Source organism: Sapajus apella, unplaced genomic scaffold, assembly GCF_009761245.1.
Source record: "Sapajus apella isolate SASKATOON/1434 unplaced genomic scaffold, GSC_monkey_1.0 scaffold61, whole genome shotgun sequence".
NCBI lineage: Eukaryota > Metazoa > Chordata > Mammalia > Primates > Cebidae > Sapajus > Sapajus apella.
Window position 1 is genome coordinate 13,020,512 of NW_022437001.1, and position 18,437 is coordinate 13,038,948.

The following is an 18,437-nucleotide window of genomic DNA, read 5'->3' on the forward strand; positions in this document are numbered from 1 at the left end:
TATCAGTAATAAAATGATGTTTGCAAGGAAATTTTTTGTTTTTTGTTTTTTGTTTTTTTGAGACAGAGTCTCGCTATGTTGCCCAGAATGGAATACAATGGCATGATCTCAGCTCACTGCAACCTCTGCCTCCTGGGTTCAAGCCATTCTCCTGCCTCAGCCTCCAGAGTAGCTGAGATTATAGGCACACACCACCACGCCCGGCTAATTTTTGTGTTTTTAGTAGAGACAGGGTTTCACCATGTTGACCAGGCTGGCCTCAAACTCCTAACCTCAGGTGATCTGCATGCCTCAGCCTCCCAAAGTGCTGTGATTATAGGCGTGAGCCACCATGCCCGACCTACAAAGAAGATTTTTTTAAAGTTCTTCCCCACAGAATTCATTCTCTAACTAATGAGATGCTGATGCTTGAAGGATAAATTTCTGTCTAAAAGGTGGGGGAGAGTTGCCCGGTGCTCTACACTCTTCTCCCTCCTCCCACCTGAGCCACAAACTCTCAAGTTACATTTCCTTTCTCAGTGGTGCAGAGAGTGTGGATTTGGTGTAAGTTTTAAGGGGTCAAATAGATTGTTATTTCCACCCTACAGAAACCATCATTTAAGGACTGACTTCCCTGCACGTTCTGAGGACAGGGCTTCCCTCCATTCTCAACCCCTTTGCTTTTCCCCAGAGCACAGGACAAAACCATTAAGGGCTGCACAGACTCAATTGGTTCAAAACACAGAAACAGTGAGAAGCCACTTCTGCAAGCCTTGGGCCATGAAGAAAAGACACGGCCGGTGGCCCACAATTTCTTAAGATGAACCCCCAACAAAAGCTGGCCTAGTATAGTACAGCAGACGCCAGCAACCCCCTCCCACCTCGGCTCTCCCTAGGCTTTTTATTACCTTTACTTGATCAAAGGAAGGAAAGCAATCGGTCTCTCTTCTACTTGTTAAATAAAAGAAAATATAATCATAGTTTGACACATTACTTTTGGTGGGTGCACAGAAAGAATATGCTATATTAGAAAGGGAGAGAGGAGGAGAAGGGGGGGAGGTGAAAGGAAAACAAATTGGCTGCCTGCAGAGGTCCAGTGTCAAACGTCTGCGGAATCTTGTTCCTTTAGATACTGTGGGAAAGACCATGGCAACGAGGGGCCCACAGAGCGAGAGAGACAGATGGGGAGATTTGCAGCCCCTCCCTGGGATTAGAAGACAGAACAAATAAGTGAAGCAATCCATTTTCCAGAGCCCAGTGGTAATTTCAAGTGCTGTGGACCAGGGTATCTGCTTCTCCTCTGTTGTCTCCATAAGGGGTAGGAAAATTTTCAAAGGGAAGATTTTTCATTTTTTCAGAGAAGACAGTCTCCAAGTTGATGATAGAAAACATGTTTTTACCTGAAACCACCAAGGTATTCTTAACTTCAATCATAAATTTTCAACGGTCTGACTGGTTGTGTACTGATGAATTATTTTGTTAGAAATTATTCTATTCTATGACCATCTCTAGTTCAGATTTAAAAGGTTGGTGGAATACACGCAATGTTAATTATCTTATAAAAATATAACATACCATTCCTGTTGCAAACAAGATTTAGCAATAAGACCAAGAGTGATTTTGACTTTTTATTAAAAAATCCAACCGAGAGCTTACGCTTAGGAAATATTTAGTTATCACATTTGTTATGAAGTCTGCTTGTCATGAAAAGCCTTTAATTGGGCCACCATAGAACTTTTCTTATTACTTGTCAGGCCTTCTTGAAAAAAGTTGAGTGAAGGAAACATTTAGTAGGCAGGAGAAAGTTGGAGAAACAAGTTAAGGAAGGACAAAAATGAAAAGGTGTCTTCTTCTCCAAGTTGTTTTGGTCACATTTCCTGTTACTGCCTGCCATCTTTCCTTCATCCCAGGATGCATTGTTAGGGCTTTGAAAATATTCACAGTATACACCTACTGTTCTACTTCCTGTCAAAAACCAGGTGGTATGTTTAAAATCCTGTATACTAAATTCACATTTAAATAAATTTAGTTTTTTTAAAAATAAGGGAGACAAGAAAAACTAGCATTATTTTTACCTGATTTTAAAGCAGGGATCACTATATCTCTGCCAGATTTCTAGTGGCCATGTGGGCTGGGCAGAGCACAATAATAGAGACCAGAAATGGAGGAGGGAAGAAGTGGGACCCCAGACTGGAAAGTCACCCCAGATATTTGCACATGAGAATTCTTATTCTTGCAGGATATTCTTGCCTGGCAGGTGCATTTGGCTTTTTTCAGTTCCCACAGTCAAGTGCCAATTCTCAGCCAGCTTCCCCTCACCTCCTGATGGGATTACCCCTATGGCTGCCTCCCAACCCTTCCTGCCCACTTTTCTCCTCCTGATCCAGCCCTGTTCTAATCTCTGCTTTACCTGGCACCAGCTTAATCTCCTTAAAGTAATGCATTTAGCGTTTATTCCCTTTAAGAACCTGCTGTGGCTCCTGATGTCTGGGAGTCGAGTCAGCCGGCTCTGCCTGCACACAGACCTGTCCATGGCCCGTCCCACCCTGCGAAGCTTTCCTCTCACACATCCCAGCAAACACCCCAACGTTGGGTGGCTACCTCCCTCCTTGTAGGTGGCTGCTCTCCTTCCTTCCTTCTCTTCTTACTCAAATGCAAATCTACACTTCTGTCAACGCTGTCAGTCAAGTCCCCCTTAGCTGTGAAACTCTTCCCAAGTGGAACCAGAGAAATGTTAGGGCAAGTAGAAGACTTGGAGATTACCTGGCTGGCTTCCTCATTTCATAGAGGAGAATACTGAAGCTTAGAAATGTTCAGTGACTTGCCCCAGGTCAGACGCTGCCTAGAACTCCTGTGCCCTGTGTCCCCATTTGGGCCCCTTTCTTTGCTGTGCCACAACTCTGCCCGTCCTGGGTCTGGTCAGCCTAGCTCTATGGAAATCCAATGGAAACAGAACACACGCCACCCGGTTTCTCTCTTGGCCAGCTGGAGTCCTCCTCGAGCTTTTCCGTGAAGTACACTTTGTCTCTGCACTTGGGTTTGGGTCTTTCTCCAGGACAGGGTTGTGGCTGCACTGCTCTGAGAGTCCCACCGCAGCCCTTGCCATTGCACTGGGCTGCTGGGCCTGTGCAGACTCCTTGAGCAATAAAAGTTTTTCAGAAAGTGGGATGCATGCTCAGATTGAAAGGGGCCGGGCACAGTGGCTCACGCCTGTAATCCCAGCACTTTGGGAGGCTGAGGTGGGCAGATCACGAGGTGAGGAGTTCAAGGCCAGCCTAGCCAACATGGTGAAACCCCATCTCTAATAAAAATACAAAAATTAGACAGGCACAGTGGCAGGAGCCTGTGATCCCCGCTACTCAGGAGGCTGAGACAGGAGAATCACTTGAACCCAGGGAGCAGAGGTTGCAGTAAGCCAAGATCATGCCACTGCACTCCAGCCCTGGGCGACAGAGTGAAACTCCACATAAAAAAAAAAAAAAAAAAAAAAAAAAAAAAAAGTGGGATGGGTGTTCAAACTGAAAGAAAACTTCAACAACAAAATATACACGCCACACATAATGTTCTAGTGCTCAGACTTCAGGGGGGAGGCATACTTGTTTTCTGGGTGATATTTGCATTTTAGCCTTTAAGTGACTTACTCCACATAAAATCCAAAGCAAAGCTATAACCGCAACCCACACTCCTGGGGGGTGGTATATCATATTAAGCAAGTTGGTTGTTTGCTTCTTTGTTTTGTTTGTTTTCCCTGTGAGTGTTCTCTAAGAAACATCAACTCTAAGATCTGGAAGCTGAAACTGAAAACGCCACTAAGGATATGCAATGCTGCACAGCTTGAAGGGCAGGATCTGAGGCTCCGTGTTCTCAAACCAGATCCCTGAACCTCTATGAAGTCAGCCACCTTGGCAATCAATTTAACTGACCTAGTCAGCCTTCCTTACTGAGTCTCTTAGCAGAGGTGAATCAGAGTATTCCAGACCTCTCTAGTTCCTACCCAAGGTGTTTGTGTATCTGGCTGCAGGATACATTTGGGCTGTGTCTCCAAGAGACCTCTGAGAGCTACTATGAGTAACTGGGACCCTACTACAGCAGTGACAGTTCCCTCAGTGACAATGACTGTGGCAGGACCCTGAGGCCATGGGGATGGCCCCCTCCATATGTGAGCTCTCAGCACCCTGTACATGAATGTTCACTCCTTGGGGACTTACTTTTATTTATTAATGGGAACTCAGGGACCCCATCTTTCCTTCAAAATTCTCTGTGACTACATCAAAGAAAAAAAGGAATCAAGATTGGCCTTGTCAACCTTTTTTATATGCTTCTAAATATGATTAAGAGGTAGTGTTCTCTAGGCCTTGTATAGAAAGTTACCTTCAGTACAAATTATCCCCCAAGAACCAAGGAAAATAAAGAGGGGAGTCTCACACTGGCTGGCTTTTCCTGTGTGTTGTATCCTTGGGCTCTGAGACAGATTTCAAGTTCAGTTTCCAGGTTTGTCATCCCCACTCACCCGTCCTCCACTCCTCAGCAAGTTTACAGCCGTGTATATTTAGTCTCAGCTTCCAGAAAAGGTTCAGTTGACTTGAGAAGGACTAGCAATTGCTGATTGGGAAATTGTGTATTCTTAAAATGGGGGAGAGAATAAAGGGAAACAGAAATACAAAGGGGAGAGTAATTAGTTGAGCCAAAGTAGAAGAAACTGTGTCTATTAGAGAAATGGTCCAAAGGGAAGGAAGACCAGAAACAGGATCCCTAGTGTCCAGGAAGCTTTCTCAGGTTGACAAGTCTCCTGAACAGCAAGTTAGATCTCCTTGTCCCGCTCCAGCATTAAGCAGCCTGCCCCTCCTGTTCTGATGTTATCCTCCTACAAGTAGTCACCTTGGAGAGCAGTGGTAGTGGTTGCAACACGCTGACTTGAGGTGGAGATGTGTATATGTGAATCATGGTTATGCTGTCAAGGAGCCCGCCTGGATCTGGGAAGCAGAGCGAAGGTATGAAGTCAACGAGCTACAGGAGACATTAGCCCAAAAAACGTTTGGGGAAAGATGAGGGGGTGGTAGTGGGCATTTGAGGGGATCTCATGATAAGGAGGTCAGACTTGGCTTCAGTTTCTGGTGGAAAGAAATTAGGAAACTGGTGATACATCCCAGATGTTGAAGTGAAAATATTTATGCTTTTAGAAGGGATAAGTGACAAAAAAAAAATTGGTGCATAACCCCCATCTTAGAAGGCCTCTACTGTTGTAGTTAAAAGGGTGGATTTATTCCTCACTAAAAATTTCCCATCAATTTCACCTTTATTATAGGGTCTCGTTTCGTATTTAGCTATCAACTTAATTTTTAGCCTAAGCAAAAGTGGTTATTTGTGAACAGGGATATTTTCCTTCACACAGCTGAAGAACTGATCTAACCATTAAGAACAAACAAAATCCGAGCTGAAAATATAGGCCCCACCCAAAGTTTCTCATTTTTCTCATTATTAGTAGTGATGATAATGAGAGCAAACCTTTATGAGCACCTGCTATAAGCCAAGCAGCCAAGCACTGCTGGATTGTGCTACCTAAGAAGAGCTCTGATTAAAATGAGTGAAAAGTTTAAGATATAAAGAGAGGATGATTTCTCACTGTTTCCAGATTCTTTTATCCAGGTTACGTTGTGTATGTGTGGTATGGAGTCAAGGGCTGTGTTAAACCTCTTTGAGTTCTATATTCTTTCTAAACTTATTTTTATGCCTGTGTGTCTCCAAGTCTTCTCAAGATTAAGAAAATACCTGGGCCACTTCTATTTTTTGGAGTGTCCAGGTATATTTACAAAATGAAGAAATGACAATATGGCTTTTTTAAAAATGCAATGTTTTTATTTTTTAAAATATAGCATAGTGCAATTATACTGCACACAAGATAAACACAGGACTGATAACGGACTTAGAGCAGCCTGATGTAGTAACAGAGCACAATTTTTTTTGAGACAGGGTCTTACTCTCACCCAGGCTGGAGTGCAGTGGCACAGTCACAATTCACTGCAGCCTCAACCTCCCAGGCTCAAGCGATCCTCCCACCTCAGCCTCCTCAGTAGCTGGGACTGTAGGTGCACACTGCCATGGCCAGCTAATTTTTTTATTTTTAATAGAGATGAGGTTTTGCTGTTACCCAGGCTGTTCCTGAACTGAACTCAAGTCCTCCCACTCAGCCTCCCAAAGTTCACGCCTGTGATCACACTGGGATTACAGGCGTGAACCACCATGCCCAGCTTAGGGCACAATTTAAACCTGTAAAATAGATGCTATCTTTCAGTCCTCTCAGGGTTTCTCAGAGACTGTAAATGTAAAACCTTGTTTGAAGAACGTGTCTAAAAATCTAAGCTCAAGGGTCTTGTGGATGCAAGGCCCATGGTCAGATGGTCTTATGCCCTGATCCCCACACGCCTTCACAGACCAGGTATGAGCCTCTCTCCCAGACTTGCTTCCTCTAAGAAGCTGGTCCTCAGCCACAATCTTTAAATAAGGAGCAGCATCAATCTCAGATTTCTAAGTATTTCTGTTTTTCTTTCTGCTTCCTTATGTTTCTCCCTGCTCTAAGTCCTCAAACCCCACCACCACAGCTGGGCAGGCTTCCCCTCATAGGAATGGGGGGCAAGGGTGGAGGAAAGCGTAGCCCTCTCAGAGCCTCAGCATCACATGGTCAAACCTGGTTTCCCACAGACAGGTTCAGCGGTCGGGAAACTGGCAGTGCAGGCTGACATGGGCCCTCCCTCTCACAGCCTCTGGAAGGAAGGAGGAACATGAGGACACCAGAACAGCAGCTTCTGGAATTGGCATTTCTCAGGCAGTCAGCACTGATCTCTCCTCAGCCCCCCTCCCAAGGCTGCGGCGGTTCTGGAGATGATGGCGGAAGTGCCCTTGCCTTCCCTCCACAGCACGCCTGAGCACTCAGCTTCCCTTCCCTTCCCTTCTTCCTGTCTTGTAGTGATTGCAGCAGAGAGCTCCATTTGGCAGCCTGGTGGTGCTCTTGTCTATTAATGGAAACATTGGCCTGTCTCCCAGTATAACACAAGATAGGCCTATGCATCAGTTATGCAATCTTTGCTCTGATGACTTCATCAGAAAGGGTGGGTACAAGAAGAGAGAAGGGCCCGGGTTGGGGAAAACAGTAGCTCAGGAGGGAAAAAAAAAAAGTCTCTCAACAGCTGAAGACAGCTGAGACTGCTCCCCCTCCCTATTTCTAAATCAAGGAAAGAAAGGTAGCAAACATATGGGTAAAAAAACCTAATGGAGCAGCTGACAAACCACTTTCAGTCCATGTGTCCTGACAGCGGCCACTTGCATGCCCGCAGAGGCTGTGCTCGCCTCCCTGGGGCAGGCTTCCCAGCCCTGGTGGCTATGGTTTTTTTACAGCTCCAAAGAGAAGACAATTTGTGGAGGCAATGGCGGTTTTCACCCACCTCTCGAGTTCTTGAACTCCAAAGTTCTGGCTGGTTCTGGCCATGCACTGTGGCTTCAAGGCTAAGATGGAGAAAAGCCACAGCCAGCTGGGTGGTGCTGCAGAGAGCAGCCTTGTCCGGGTGGACCAAAGAACTCTTGGACGATGGTCAGTACCCTTCCTCTGGGACTTGGGAGCTCTTTGTGAAAGCAGTGGAAAGCTGACCTAGTTGCTGAACCTGTATCCAAGGCCAGTTGTTCAAGCCACTTACAGGTTTTGAAAGGGGACCTGCCAATTAAGCGTGTCTATTACACCCTCTAGAGCGTAAGGTGCGCTCAGGAAGAAATAGTCCAGGTCCCAGACACAGCCTGGGCCCCTCTTGAACATTTCATTCCATATCAGTTTAGCCTCCTTATTCTTAACAAGCTTTTAAAAATAATATTAAAAGTAATATATATTCATAACGGAAAATATGAAAAAGCATAAAAATAAAACCCCTTATAATTCTTGTCTAACAAGACTATCCGGTGGCTAGTGTTTTAAAAACTGTTTTTGGTGTTGTTGAGTTTTAACACCAGAGGACATAAACAAAACAAAAACTGTTTTCCTCCCCTGCCTTTCTTAACTATATATGGTAACCTTTTTTTCTATGTGATTAGATTGTCTAAGGAGGCATGATTTTTATTGGCTGCCTAGTATTCATGGTATGGATGTACCATAATTTATTTAATCAAGCTTCTGTTGTTGTACACTAATGAACTTTTAACCAATTTCGAATTGCTTTGGTGGTGGAATTAATCACAAGAAAGGGATCAAAAGGACTCTGTAATTTACATCAAAGGCAGACGAAAAGCATAACTCCCAAAGTTGTGTTTCCATTGGAGGGACCTATGGTAACTATGTTCAAAGCACTGATAAGGACAAATGGTATTTTTGTTGCTTTTATCCCCCCAAAAAATGGCCTTGAAAGGCTGACCTTCCTGTGGCTGGTGGCACTCTCACATTTGCACTGGACTGCCAACTTTAACCCTTTCTTTAACATTCAGCAGAGGGTCAGCTCAGGATCTCGGAGAAGCAGTCCATTAAAGGGCCATCATTTTGTCCTCTCCAGTTATACCTGATAATTGGTTTAGGCTAGAATTCATCACAGCCAATTAGTCAGCTGAGTTCAGGAAATCTTTATTTTGTTGCAGCTGTGGCCATACCTCTGTGCTAGATACTCGAAAGACGCGTAGTCTTGGTCCCGAAGGAACTAAAAGCCTTGCCAGGAAGGATGCCATAAGGATATCATCCCGCCAGGAAATTACAACTCGGAAGCATTTGGAAAGTTAGAACTTTCTACCTCTCCCAAGTTAGTTAAGAATCAGTAGGGGGTGTATAATTGTGCATATACCATGATCATAAGCATAAAAATATGTTATTGCATATGGGAAAAAATTAGGAGGAACTATAAAAACACATCAAAATATTAACAGTGGTTATCTTTGAGTCTTCAAAATGAATGTTAGCTTTTTTCTTTATACTTTTTTCTATCTATACTTTTCTGCATTGTTTTCTTTATACTTTTTTTCTATCTAGACTTTTCTGCATTGTTGTTCAAATGTTCCCCAGCAATTGGGAAGCAGATGAAGGAATCAGCAAAATGTATATTTGTAAAATAATTGCCCTAGCAATTAGGCAGTTAGCTCCTAAAATAATGGGGACCAAGGCCTTTTTTTTTTTTTTTTTGAGACAGAGTGTCGCTGTATCATGCCCAGGGAGGTGTGCAGTGGCGCAATCTCATCTCACTGCAACCTTCACCTCCCAGGCTCAAGCAATTCTCCTGCCTTACCCTCCTGAGTAGCTGGGACTACCGGTGCACGCCACCAAGCCCAGCTAATTTTTGTATTTTAGTAAAGATGAGGTTTCACCATGTTGGCCAGGCTGGTTTCAATCTCCTGACCTCAGGCGATCCACCCACCTCGGCCTCCCAAAGTGCTGGGATTACAGGCGTGAGCCACCATGCCCAGCTTGACTATGACAAGTCTTGGTCTCCATTGTTTTAGGAGCTAAAGCCATTTAGCTGAAACCTTGCCAATTCCCACACCTTGAAGGATGCCTTGCATGATCAAGAGGTTTTGGCAGTAAGAGTAAGAACCACAAGCTGTTTGTTATGTGGTCAGGGTGTACCAGTCACTGGGCTCATGGTGGATCTGAGTTTCTACCCAGGCGTGTGGGGTTCCCCCAATCTATGCTGTTCCTTTCTAGAAGCTGAACAAAGAGCTTTGCTGAACCCATTTAGCAGCCTTCCCATTGGGCCCCAAGTTTCTGTTGTTTCAGTGATAAGCCTCCTAACTTGATGAACTCTCCCTCAAACTCAATCATCTTAGGGACACAACCACCACACATCAGAAAACAAACCTTTTAATCCAATCTTCAATAATCTGTGGAGACAGAAGAGTTTAGATGGGGTGGGCCCTTTTGGAGCTCTGCTATAAGTTAATTATAAACACCTCTCCAAACCCACATTAAAAATTGTTCTGGAAAAAGAAAGTTTGTAAAAGAAAACCAAATCTCTGCCCTGACACCAGATCAACTTCAAAGAAAATTCTAAGGTTATATTTCATTTTGTTTCTTCCTTCCACTTATGGTTGAATGATCTAATCTTATGCCCTTTCTTTAAATGTCGAAGTTGATACCACAGAGGCATCCCAATTTTGGGTATCAGGCAACATATAAAAAAAACGATGCATATTTTGGTGCTCTTTCAGTTGCATCCTTTGATCCCAAGGTTCTCTACCTTTTTATTCTATGTCCATCCCTCTCACCACCCCCTTCCCATTTCTTTTTACTCCAACATCCTCCTGGGTGGTCTGCTCAATTTAGACCAGATGCATGTTATGGTCAGTGGAAAAGTCAGAATCCCAGAGACGCCACCACCAGCTGTGGGACATCACACAAGTTCCTTAACCTCTCAGAAATTCAGGTTTAAAAAAAAAAAAAATCAACAAAATGAGTTAAATATAGAGGTGAAAGCCCCTAGGAGAGTGTTTTGCAATGAGTAGGTGTCCCATAAGTGTTACATTCTTCATATTTGAAGAACCCTTTCAATCAGAGGAAACTTTCCTCCAATCATAGCTTTTCATAGTTCACCTTATTACACCAGGGACTTGTAAGTTTAGCGATGTGTGATGTTGTCTTAGCAAGGGCATTATAGGGGACTCACTCCTTCCTCAGTTGTGGGTGCTCCTCAGCCTCCACAGCACGGTTGCAACTGAAGTAGCCTTTCCTGGAAGAATTGGCTCTTTCAGCCATGGGATCCTTATAGAATTCTTGGGTTTGTATTGCAAACATCACTGGCCTGAGCAACCCTCTGAAAATTTTGAGAATTTTGTCTCAAGGCAGGAAACTTTGCAATAGAAACCTAAGCAACTCAGCACCCTGGCTTGCTTTTGAAAGTGCAGCTTTGCAATTTAATCAGGGCACAGGATTATTTGCCCCAATGATTCTCTATGGGACATCGTAATCACCTGGAGAGCTTGTTAAAACACCCCCCAGAAGTTCTAATCCAGGAGGCCTAGCGGGGAGCCTGGGAATTTGCATTTCTAACAAGCTCCCAGGTGGGGACTAATGCATTTGATCCTGGAACCACACTTTGAGAACCTCTAATTTAGTTCTTTAGTTCAAATGGGGAGGTTTTAGAGTCTTCTTAGCTATTTCTTTTCTATGGCACTTCATTATGTCACCTCCAAAATTTCCATTGTCAAGGAGTCTTATGAGTATGGTTTTCATTTCAGGGGGTGGAAACTGAGACAGAGAGGTCAGATGGGTTGCCTGCACCTGGGGCAGTCCCAGCCAGGCGCCTCCGTCTAGCCATCATGGGTGTTAGATTCATCCTGTGCTGCTCAATGACGTAAAACTGCTGCGCCCTCTGGCCCAGCAAGGTCATGTTAGCGTTCACCTCTGATACATACTTCCGCCTTCTCAAACTTACTAATAAAACTTTCAACAGTAACTTTGCAGGGGAAAAGCCTCTGGATTCTGGTGAGAGGTTGGACGTAGAAATCTTTTGATATATAAAATTTAGTCGAAATCCCACTTGGGCTAAAGATTCATTCCTTAAAAAAATTTTTTTTACTTGACCCAGTTCAGTGTGTGTGTGAAGCGTAGGTTTTCTGGAACATTCTTTTTGTTTATGCATTGCTTTATTTTTACTCCTTCCTGCCACGAACAATCCTCATCTCTGTCCCCGTGTCCTCCCCAGCCACTAACACACACGGTGTGGCCGGACCTGGGAAATGCGCCCTCCGGAGCACACCGCAGCCTCGCAGGCTCCCGAGCGGCGCGCGCGGGCCGAGGACCTCCAGGGCCCCTCGCGGGTCTACCGAGCGCCCCCGCGCCGCCCCTGCCCGCGCCCGGGACCGCCTCGTGGGCTTCTTTGTTAGGGCCGCCTGCGCCGAGAGGCGGTCTCGGGCCTGCCGGGGGCGCACGGGCCCCACTCCTGCCTTCTTAGCCGGAGTTCCCTAAGGACTTGTAAGCATATAGGCTCCAGTCGAGAGGCCAAATTAGGCCCCAGGGGACTTTTTCAATAAAATCCTAAATTTCATTTAGGCTGTTCGTATGCCAAGCGGTTGCAAGGACTCTGAGCCGAAGAAGCGGTGCCGGGCCTACCCGAGGCTCGCTCCTTCCCGCCCCCTCCCCGCGCCGGCTTTGTGCAGCTGGGCTCCTGGAAACCCGGTCCCTCCCGGGCTGTCGGCCCTGGGGTCTGGTGCCCGCCACCTTCCCGCCCCTCTGTGGTCGCCACTGCCCCCGAACCCCACTCCCAGCCCTTCCGTTTCCTTCCACGTCCCCTTCCCGTGCCCTCCCTCCCCCGCCTGAGTTCTCCCTCCCCTCTGGCTGGAAGAAAAGTCGGTAATAAGAAACCAGTTCAGTGTCAGTCGGAGGAGGGGGGAGATAATCCCAGAGATACACGGCAATGGAGTGAGAACTCATTTTGTGTAAAGAGGGCCTCGAGTCACCAGGGAATTCCTGGATTGTCTCAGGCTGTCGTGTGTGATGTCCATCACGCCGTGCGAACACCATCTGCTCGGTATTATGCTCTCAGTTGCCAGGCTACCTGCTGTACGCAGTAACACTTGACTGCCTGACTCCACGTTCGCAGCGCTCGCCCAGACGCGCGGGGCGGGGGCCGCGGAGGGGCGGGCGGGAGCCCTGATTAAGCCATCTGCGAGGGGAGGGGCGCGGGCGCGGCGGCGGCCGGGCGCGAGCCCGGGCTGACACCACCATCTGCTGGGGCGCGGGGAGAAGCGCAGCTGCTCCGCGTTCCCCCGGCGAGCGACGCCTGGAAAAGGCTGAAAAGCCCTGGGCGTCCTCGAGCCCGTGATTCACGGGGTCCCCGTCACCCCAGCCTCCTCGCCGCCGGCCGTCTTTTGTGATTCCCTGCTCTTTGGTTCGCCGCCAACAACGCCGGCCCCTCTCACCCAAACACTATGCACGTTCTTGAAAACACTTCAGAGAAATAAAGCTTCCCTACGCACAGATTTATAAATAAACAGCTGGCTGTTCCTGGGAGATATTTTTACCGTAGCTGTTTTTTGAAGTCGAAAACTGCCTGTTTGGGGGAGGTAAGGGCGCTCTTAACACCTCCTACCTCACTCTAGCCTTTAGAAAATTGCTAAGATCTTTTCCCTGGAGAAGATATGTAAAGTAGGTTCGTTGGTTTTGATTTCTTTCTCCTCCCTTTATTTTACTGAAGAGTGAGGGTTAGGCAAGTAATGAAGATCTATGTAGCCAGTTGGATTTTTGAGGGGGAGAAACTGTATTAAGATTCTTAGGAGAAGCAAGGGAGGTCGTTGGGCAAGGAGTGGATTGGAGAACAAGCCAGTAATTACAACTAAAAATACTGCATCATTTGGCTTCAAGGCATTACATTTCACATGACGAAAGCTCAGCCTGGTTTTCTCTAATTGCACAACGCAGTATGTGTCTTTCTTAGAAATGAGCAGTGGCTTGAAATCCTGAAATCTGACAGACTATTTCTCATTAAACCCTCTTAGACTGGAGGTTAAAGGAAGCCATGTAATAGGAAACAGCGGCCTCTGCCAGCTTAATGTGTGAGGCAAGTCACTGAGTACAACGTCTTCACACTTTGGAATATACATCAGAATCTGGGGCTGTAGGTGTCTCTCACCCACCGTTGAATGCGGCAGAGCTTGTTGGGAAAGTACTCAAGATGTTTCATAGGGAATGCAGTCCTTTAAGAATGCACATAGTGCTGGGAGCAGTGGTTGCTGCCTGTCATCCCAACATTTTGGGAGGCCAAGGCAGGAGGACTCTTTGAGGCCAGGAGTTGAAGACCAGCCTGGGCAACATAGTAAGACCACCATCTCTACAATGAATTTAAAAATTGGCAGGGCATGGTGGCATACATCTGTAGTCCCACTTACTCAGGAGGCTGAGGCAGGAAGATTGCTTGAGGCCAGGGGTTGGCGGTTTCAGTGAGCTGAGATCATACCACTGCACTCCAGCCTGGGCAATGGAGTGAAACCCCGTCTCTAAAAAAATAATAATAAAATAATACATACAGCCCTTCCTGCCTGTAGGTCTTCAGTGAGAACCCTAAGGCTAAACCTCTGTAAGGGAATTATTTGGGGAAACATAATCCTGGGAAGTGATAACATGACTATCCTTTTGGGAGGGTTTTTTTTTCACACTGTGCTTTTGAAGTATTTCTTTTAGGCCCAGGATGACAGGGGCAAAAAGTGGTTTGATGTATTATCGTCACCCCATTTGCCTCTCCCTTTCTTTGCCCAGTGGAGGGGAGGCTGGGAAAGCAGCACTTCTTCACCCCTTACCACTTCCAGGCACACTCCCCAGCTGTGCCGGCTGGCCGCACAGGACAAGCGTATCTCAAAGTGCACAAAGATAAACAGGGCCCTCCCAGACCAGCCTTCTCAAAAAAATCAAGCTGAAGAAAATTTTATCTTCCCTTGGACCTCATTTTCTTTCCAACTCTCTCCACCTTATCAAAACTGGAAAGTATCAAATATACTGAGATAGAAAAAACAAACTGCATATCTGCATTTTTGCTGATTGGCTGTTTATATGTCAGTGTGAATTCATTTGTTAAAGTGTAAAGTCAATCAGCCATTTGTCCCTAAAGGTGGCAAGAAACAGATTTATTTCACTGGAAGGAAGGGCTTGGAAAATAGGTGGCAGATATTTAGGGGGAAAAGGAAGACCCTGAATTATCTAGACCCCTGCAAGAGTTAGTCCTGAAGTAAACTTTTTGGTAGCACAAAGGTTCCTGGCATTGTTTAGCATAAGATCTTTTTATTAACATCAAAAATATTTCCTAGCTATGTTTGTGTATTTATAGAGAAAATACACAAAGACAAAACGTTTTATTAATTTCAGCTACAGCATTTATGTGTAAAAAATAGAATGCAGTACACTTATGAGAGACACACTGTATAGGTAGGTGTACAGGCTGTTCTTAGGTGCACACTTAACACCATGAAGACACTGCCTGGGAGAGGCCTGAGCTAGAAGAAAGAGGACTGAATTGATAATTAAAATTAGCATTCTACTTACTCATGTCACCAAATACCACCTGTACCCTGATAACTTACGGAAAATTTTTTTAATTTAAATTTTTTTTAAAAAGCAAAGAAAAGGTATCTGTTTTGGGGTTTGTTTTTTTTTTTTTTTTTTTTAAGTTGCATTCCAGTTCTGCTAGTTCTGAGTCTTCCATTCACTAATTGTGCGACCTGGGCTACTGCACGAACAAACCAGAGCATCTTGGGCGATGGGTTCTAGGGTAAGAGGAATAGCAGTTTGGTTTGGTTTGGTTTGGTTTTTGTTTGTTTTGCTTTTTTGTTTTGTTTGGAGGGAAGAAGAGCAACTGAAGATGCAGTTGAGGTCAGTCGTAGTAGAGAGGAAAGTCGGAATGGTTCTACACGCCGCAGAAGGAAGGGAGGAACACAGCCCAGACCGAAGGAAATCAAATCCAGGACTGTCTCTCTGAGAGAGAGAGAGAGGGAAACTTCACCTATTTGCTTTGAGAAAAAACTGCCAGCATGTTTAACAGTATCTGCATTGGAAAGGCAATAAAGTAAAAAGAAGAAAAATATTAAAATCCAGATGGAGTCTTGCTCTGTTGCCCAGGGTGGAGTGCAGCGGCATGATCTCAGCTCACCGCAAATCTCCGCCTCCCAGGTTCAAGCAATTCTCTCGGCCTCCCAAAGTGCTGGGATTACAGGCATGAGCCACCACCCCCGGCTGGATTTAAAAAATTTTTAATGATAGAGTTATTCGCATTTGCTTCTTACTATTTAAGGTCTCATAGTAATGCTTCCCAAAATGACTGTGAATGTCCTTATATGTGTGCCCGTTTAATCTGTGTCAACTCCTCTATGTTCACATTAATTACTTGAAACTTTAATGAGGTAGAGGAATTTCTGCAGAATGTTCAGACAATACTTGCCACTGCTAGGTAGGCTTGGTAGAACAAATAGGAAAGGAAGTGTCTAGAAATTGAATCTTTGGGCCACATACCTTTTCTTCCCATTCACTGTTTTTCCCTAGTAGTCTATACTGTCCAGCTCAGAGCACAAACTTAGCCTCTGAGCACATTCTCCACGTAGTCACCTGGGCGGTATGGAATTAGGTCTTTACTTAATTTACTTGGCCTCCTCTTCCCTAAGGACGAGTCCGTAAAAGTGGCCATCATTTGACTGGCTGACATATAATTATAGAATCAAGAGACCCAATCCAACACCCCACGTTTAAATTATCCCAGACAGAGGAGACTCCATTCTATTTTTAAAGACATTAGGAGATTACATAGCTTTGGTCAGTGTAAAACATTCCCAGTTCTCACCATCAGCAACTCTGGCCAGCAGGATTTTTCTTTTTGACATATATCAAAGCTCTCAAATGTTGCAACTTGTTAGAATTCCATCAAGTATCAGACCTGTTGATTAACAAATTCCTGCAGTTTTATGTAAATGTCCCCACTACTTGCGAAGAAGATGTCTATTTTTGGCCAAGTAGACATAAGAAATAAGGATTAAAAGGTGAGGTCAGGGTGTCTCTCGTGTTCCAGACTTTAGGTGAGCTCAGCCTGAGGGCTCATTCCCTTTCCTTTGAGGAACACAGGATGTTAGTTGAAAATCCAGTCCATATGCAATAATGAGTCCCATCTGAAACAGACCGGACTTGGCCTTGGATTTCCCAGAGCCATGCTCTCTTACTGTCCATTGTGGCCTTTCTAATTCTACTCAGGTAAGGTTGGATTTGAGGCTACTTTTACAGAAATGCAATGTGTGTCACTCACACACATAAGCTGGGATTCCTGCCCTTTTCCCAGGGGCTTCCCTTCAAATGGCAGTGAGTCTCCATGGGGAATCCCTGAATCTGTCTCTCTCTTGTCCTCCCAGGAGCAGCATCCAGTTGGACTTCCCCGAACCACAGGCCCCATGCAGTCCTCTGTGCCCCCAGGCTCAGGTGGCATGGTCTCAGGAGCCAGTCCTGCAGGCCCCAGCTTCCTGGGCAGCCAGCCACAAGCAGCCATCATGAAGCAGATGCTCATTGATCAGCGAGCCCAGTTGATGGAGCAACAGAAGCAACAGTTCCTGCGGGAACAAAGGCAGCAGCAGCAGCAGCAGATTTTGGCGGAACAGGTAACATGCCCCTTGGCGTGATTCATTCATTCAGCAAGCACTTATTCAGCACCTGCTGGCTGTGAGGAAATCACAGTTCATATCCTTCGTCAAGATGCTCACAGTCTAGCATTTCCCGGGGTCACAGGAGAACCTGAAGAATTTAGACCTTTCAATTAGTTAGGCTTTTTCCTGTAATGAATTAATTTGTTCTTAAAAGACAGGCTTCAGTCAGCAGTTTGAAGGCCTGTGTGCCACAGACATTTCTTTGATTCAAGTCTGACTCCTTTTCTTCTGATTTCTGGTACAGGGTCTGTGTAATCAGCACATGGCTGGAGCTGTCTCACATGCTCCATAAGCCCTAATATTTCTAGCATGAAGAAAAAAATAATAATTCAGAGAACTCTGTTTCTTAGAGGAATTACAGGAGGAGAGATTGAGGAGAATTCTATAGAATGGGTCATGAACAATGGATTGGGAACAATAGCAGAACAATAAGGCCTGCAGAACTACCTGGAAGCCTGAACTCTGGGTCACAGACAGGGTGCAAACTTAGGAAAATTCCCCACAGCTTTTGAAACAGCTTGTGAGTTAAAGGAAAGCCTAACACAAATACAGCTTTACCTTAGGCATCTTTGTCCATCCTCGCCCTATAATTCCTCAGCTTTGAGAGAAAGCCTTCCCTGCAGACTGCTCCTGTAGGTTTCAATTTGTTTTGTTTTTAGAGATGCCCATACCTGACTTAGCATTATCCCAGGGAAAGGCCTGAGGCTGTCCACGAGAGAGCCCCAGGTGGCTTCTGTGGGGGTCTGCACAGGGAATCTCGTCCAACAGGCTCTTTCTTACAGGAGGTGTGAGGTTGTCATATAAAACTGAAGGCCCAGCGTAGGTCTGCCTCACAGTTATCCTTCTAAAATGTTCCTGATAGGGTCAGAATTTTGTAAATTTTTTCTCAAAGAAATAGAAACAGGGTCTCACTATGTTGACCAGGCTGGTCTCAAACTCGTGGCCTCAAGCGATCCTCCCCTCTCAGCCTCCCAATGTGCTAGGATTATAGGCGTGATCCACCACGCCCCACCAGATTTTTGCAGATTTACCAAGCATCCGCCACCGCATATATACAAGATCCTGTTTAGGACACAGGCCCATTGAGGTTCCTACTAACCAAGAACAGCAGTTCAAAGTAACGCCAGGCATCCCCCAAAGAAAAAAATTGTACGGCTGAGCACAGTTCACTTATGTTCCCTTTTTTTTTTTTTTGCTTTTGTTCCTGAACAGCTGCGTAATTATCTCCCTTTTTACCAAGGTCAGTCAGCCTCCTGGCAGCTATTGTACAAACAAACCTCCATCCCTCTCACCTACATAAGGTGTGTGACAGGGAGCTATGCTAATCTCTCTCA

The 18,437-nt window shown here is 45.4% G+C and overlaps 1 protein-coding gene and 1 long non-coding RNA gene across 3 annotated transcripts in view; one reads left to right on the top strand and one right to left on the bottom strand.

Moving 5' to 3' along the window:
• The window catches only part of MAML3 (mastermind like transcriptional coactivator 3), a 457,463-nt gene that overhangs the window by 426,475 nt on the left and 12,551 nt on the right, over positions 1-18,437 (top strand). For both annotated transcript variants that reach the window (XM_032246554.1, XM_032246555.1), the window contains exon 3: positions 16,816-17,058. In XM_032246554.1, the coding sequence (XP_032102445.1) occupies positions 16,816-17,058 (243 nt within the window). The remainder of the gene's footprint in view (positions 1-16,815; positions 17,059-18,437) is intronic.
• Positions 10,198-16,819, bottom strand: LOC116529063. Its single transcript, XR_004259362.1, has 3 exons — positions 16,715-16,819; positions 11,875-11,880; positions 10,198-10,209 (listed from the first exon to the last, which is right to left on the bottom strand). It is a non-coding gene; the product is annotated as an uncharacterized LOC116529063 (long non-coding RNA).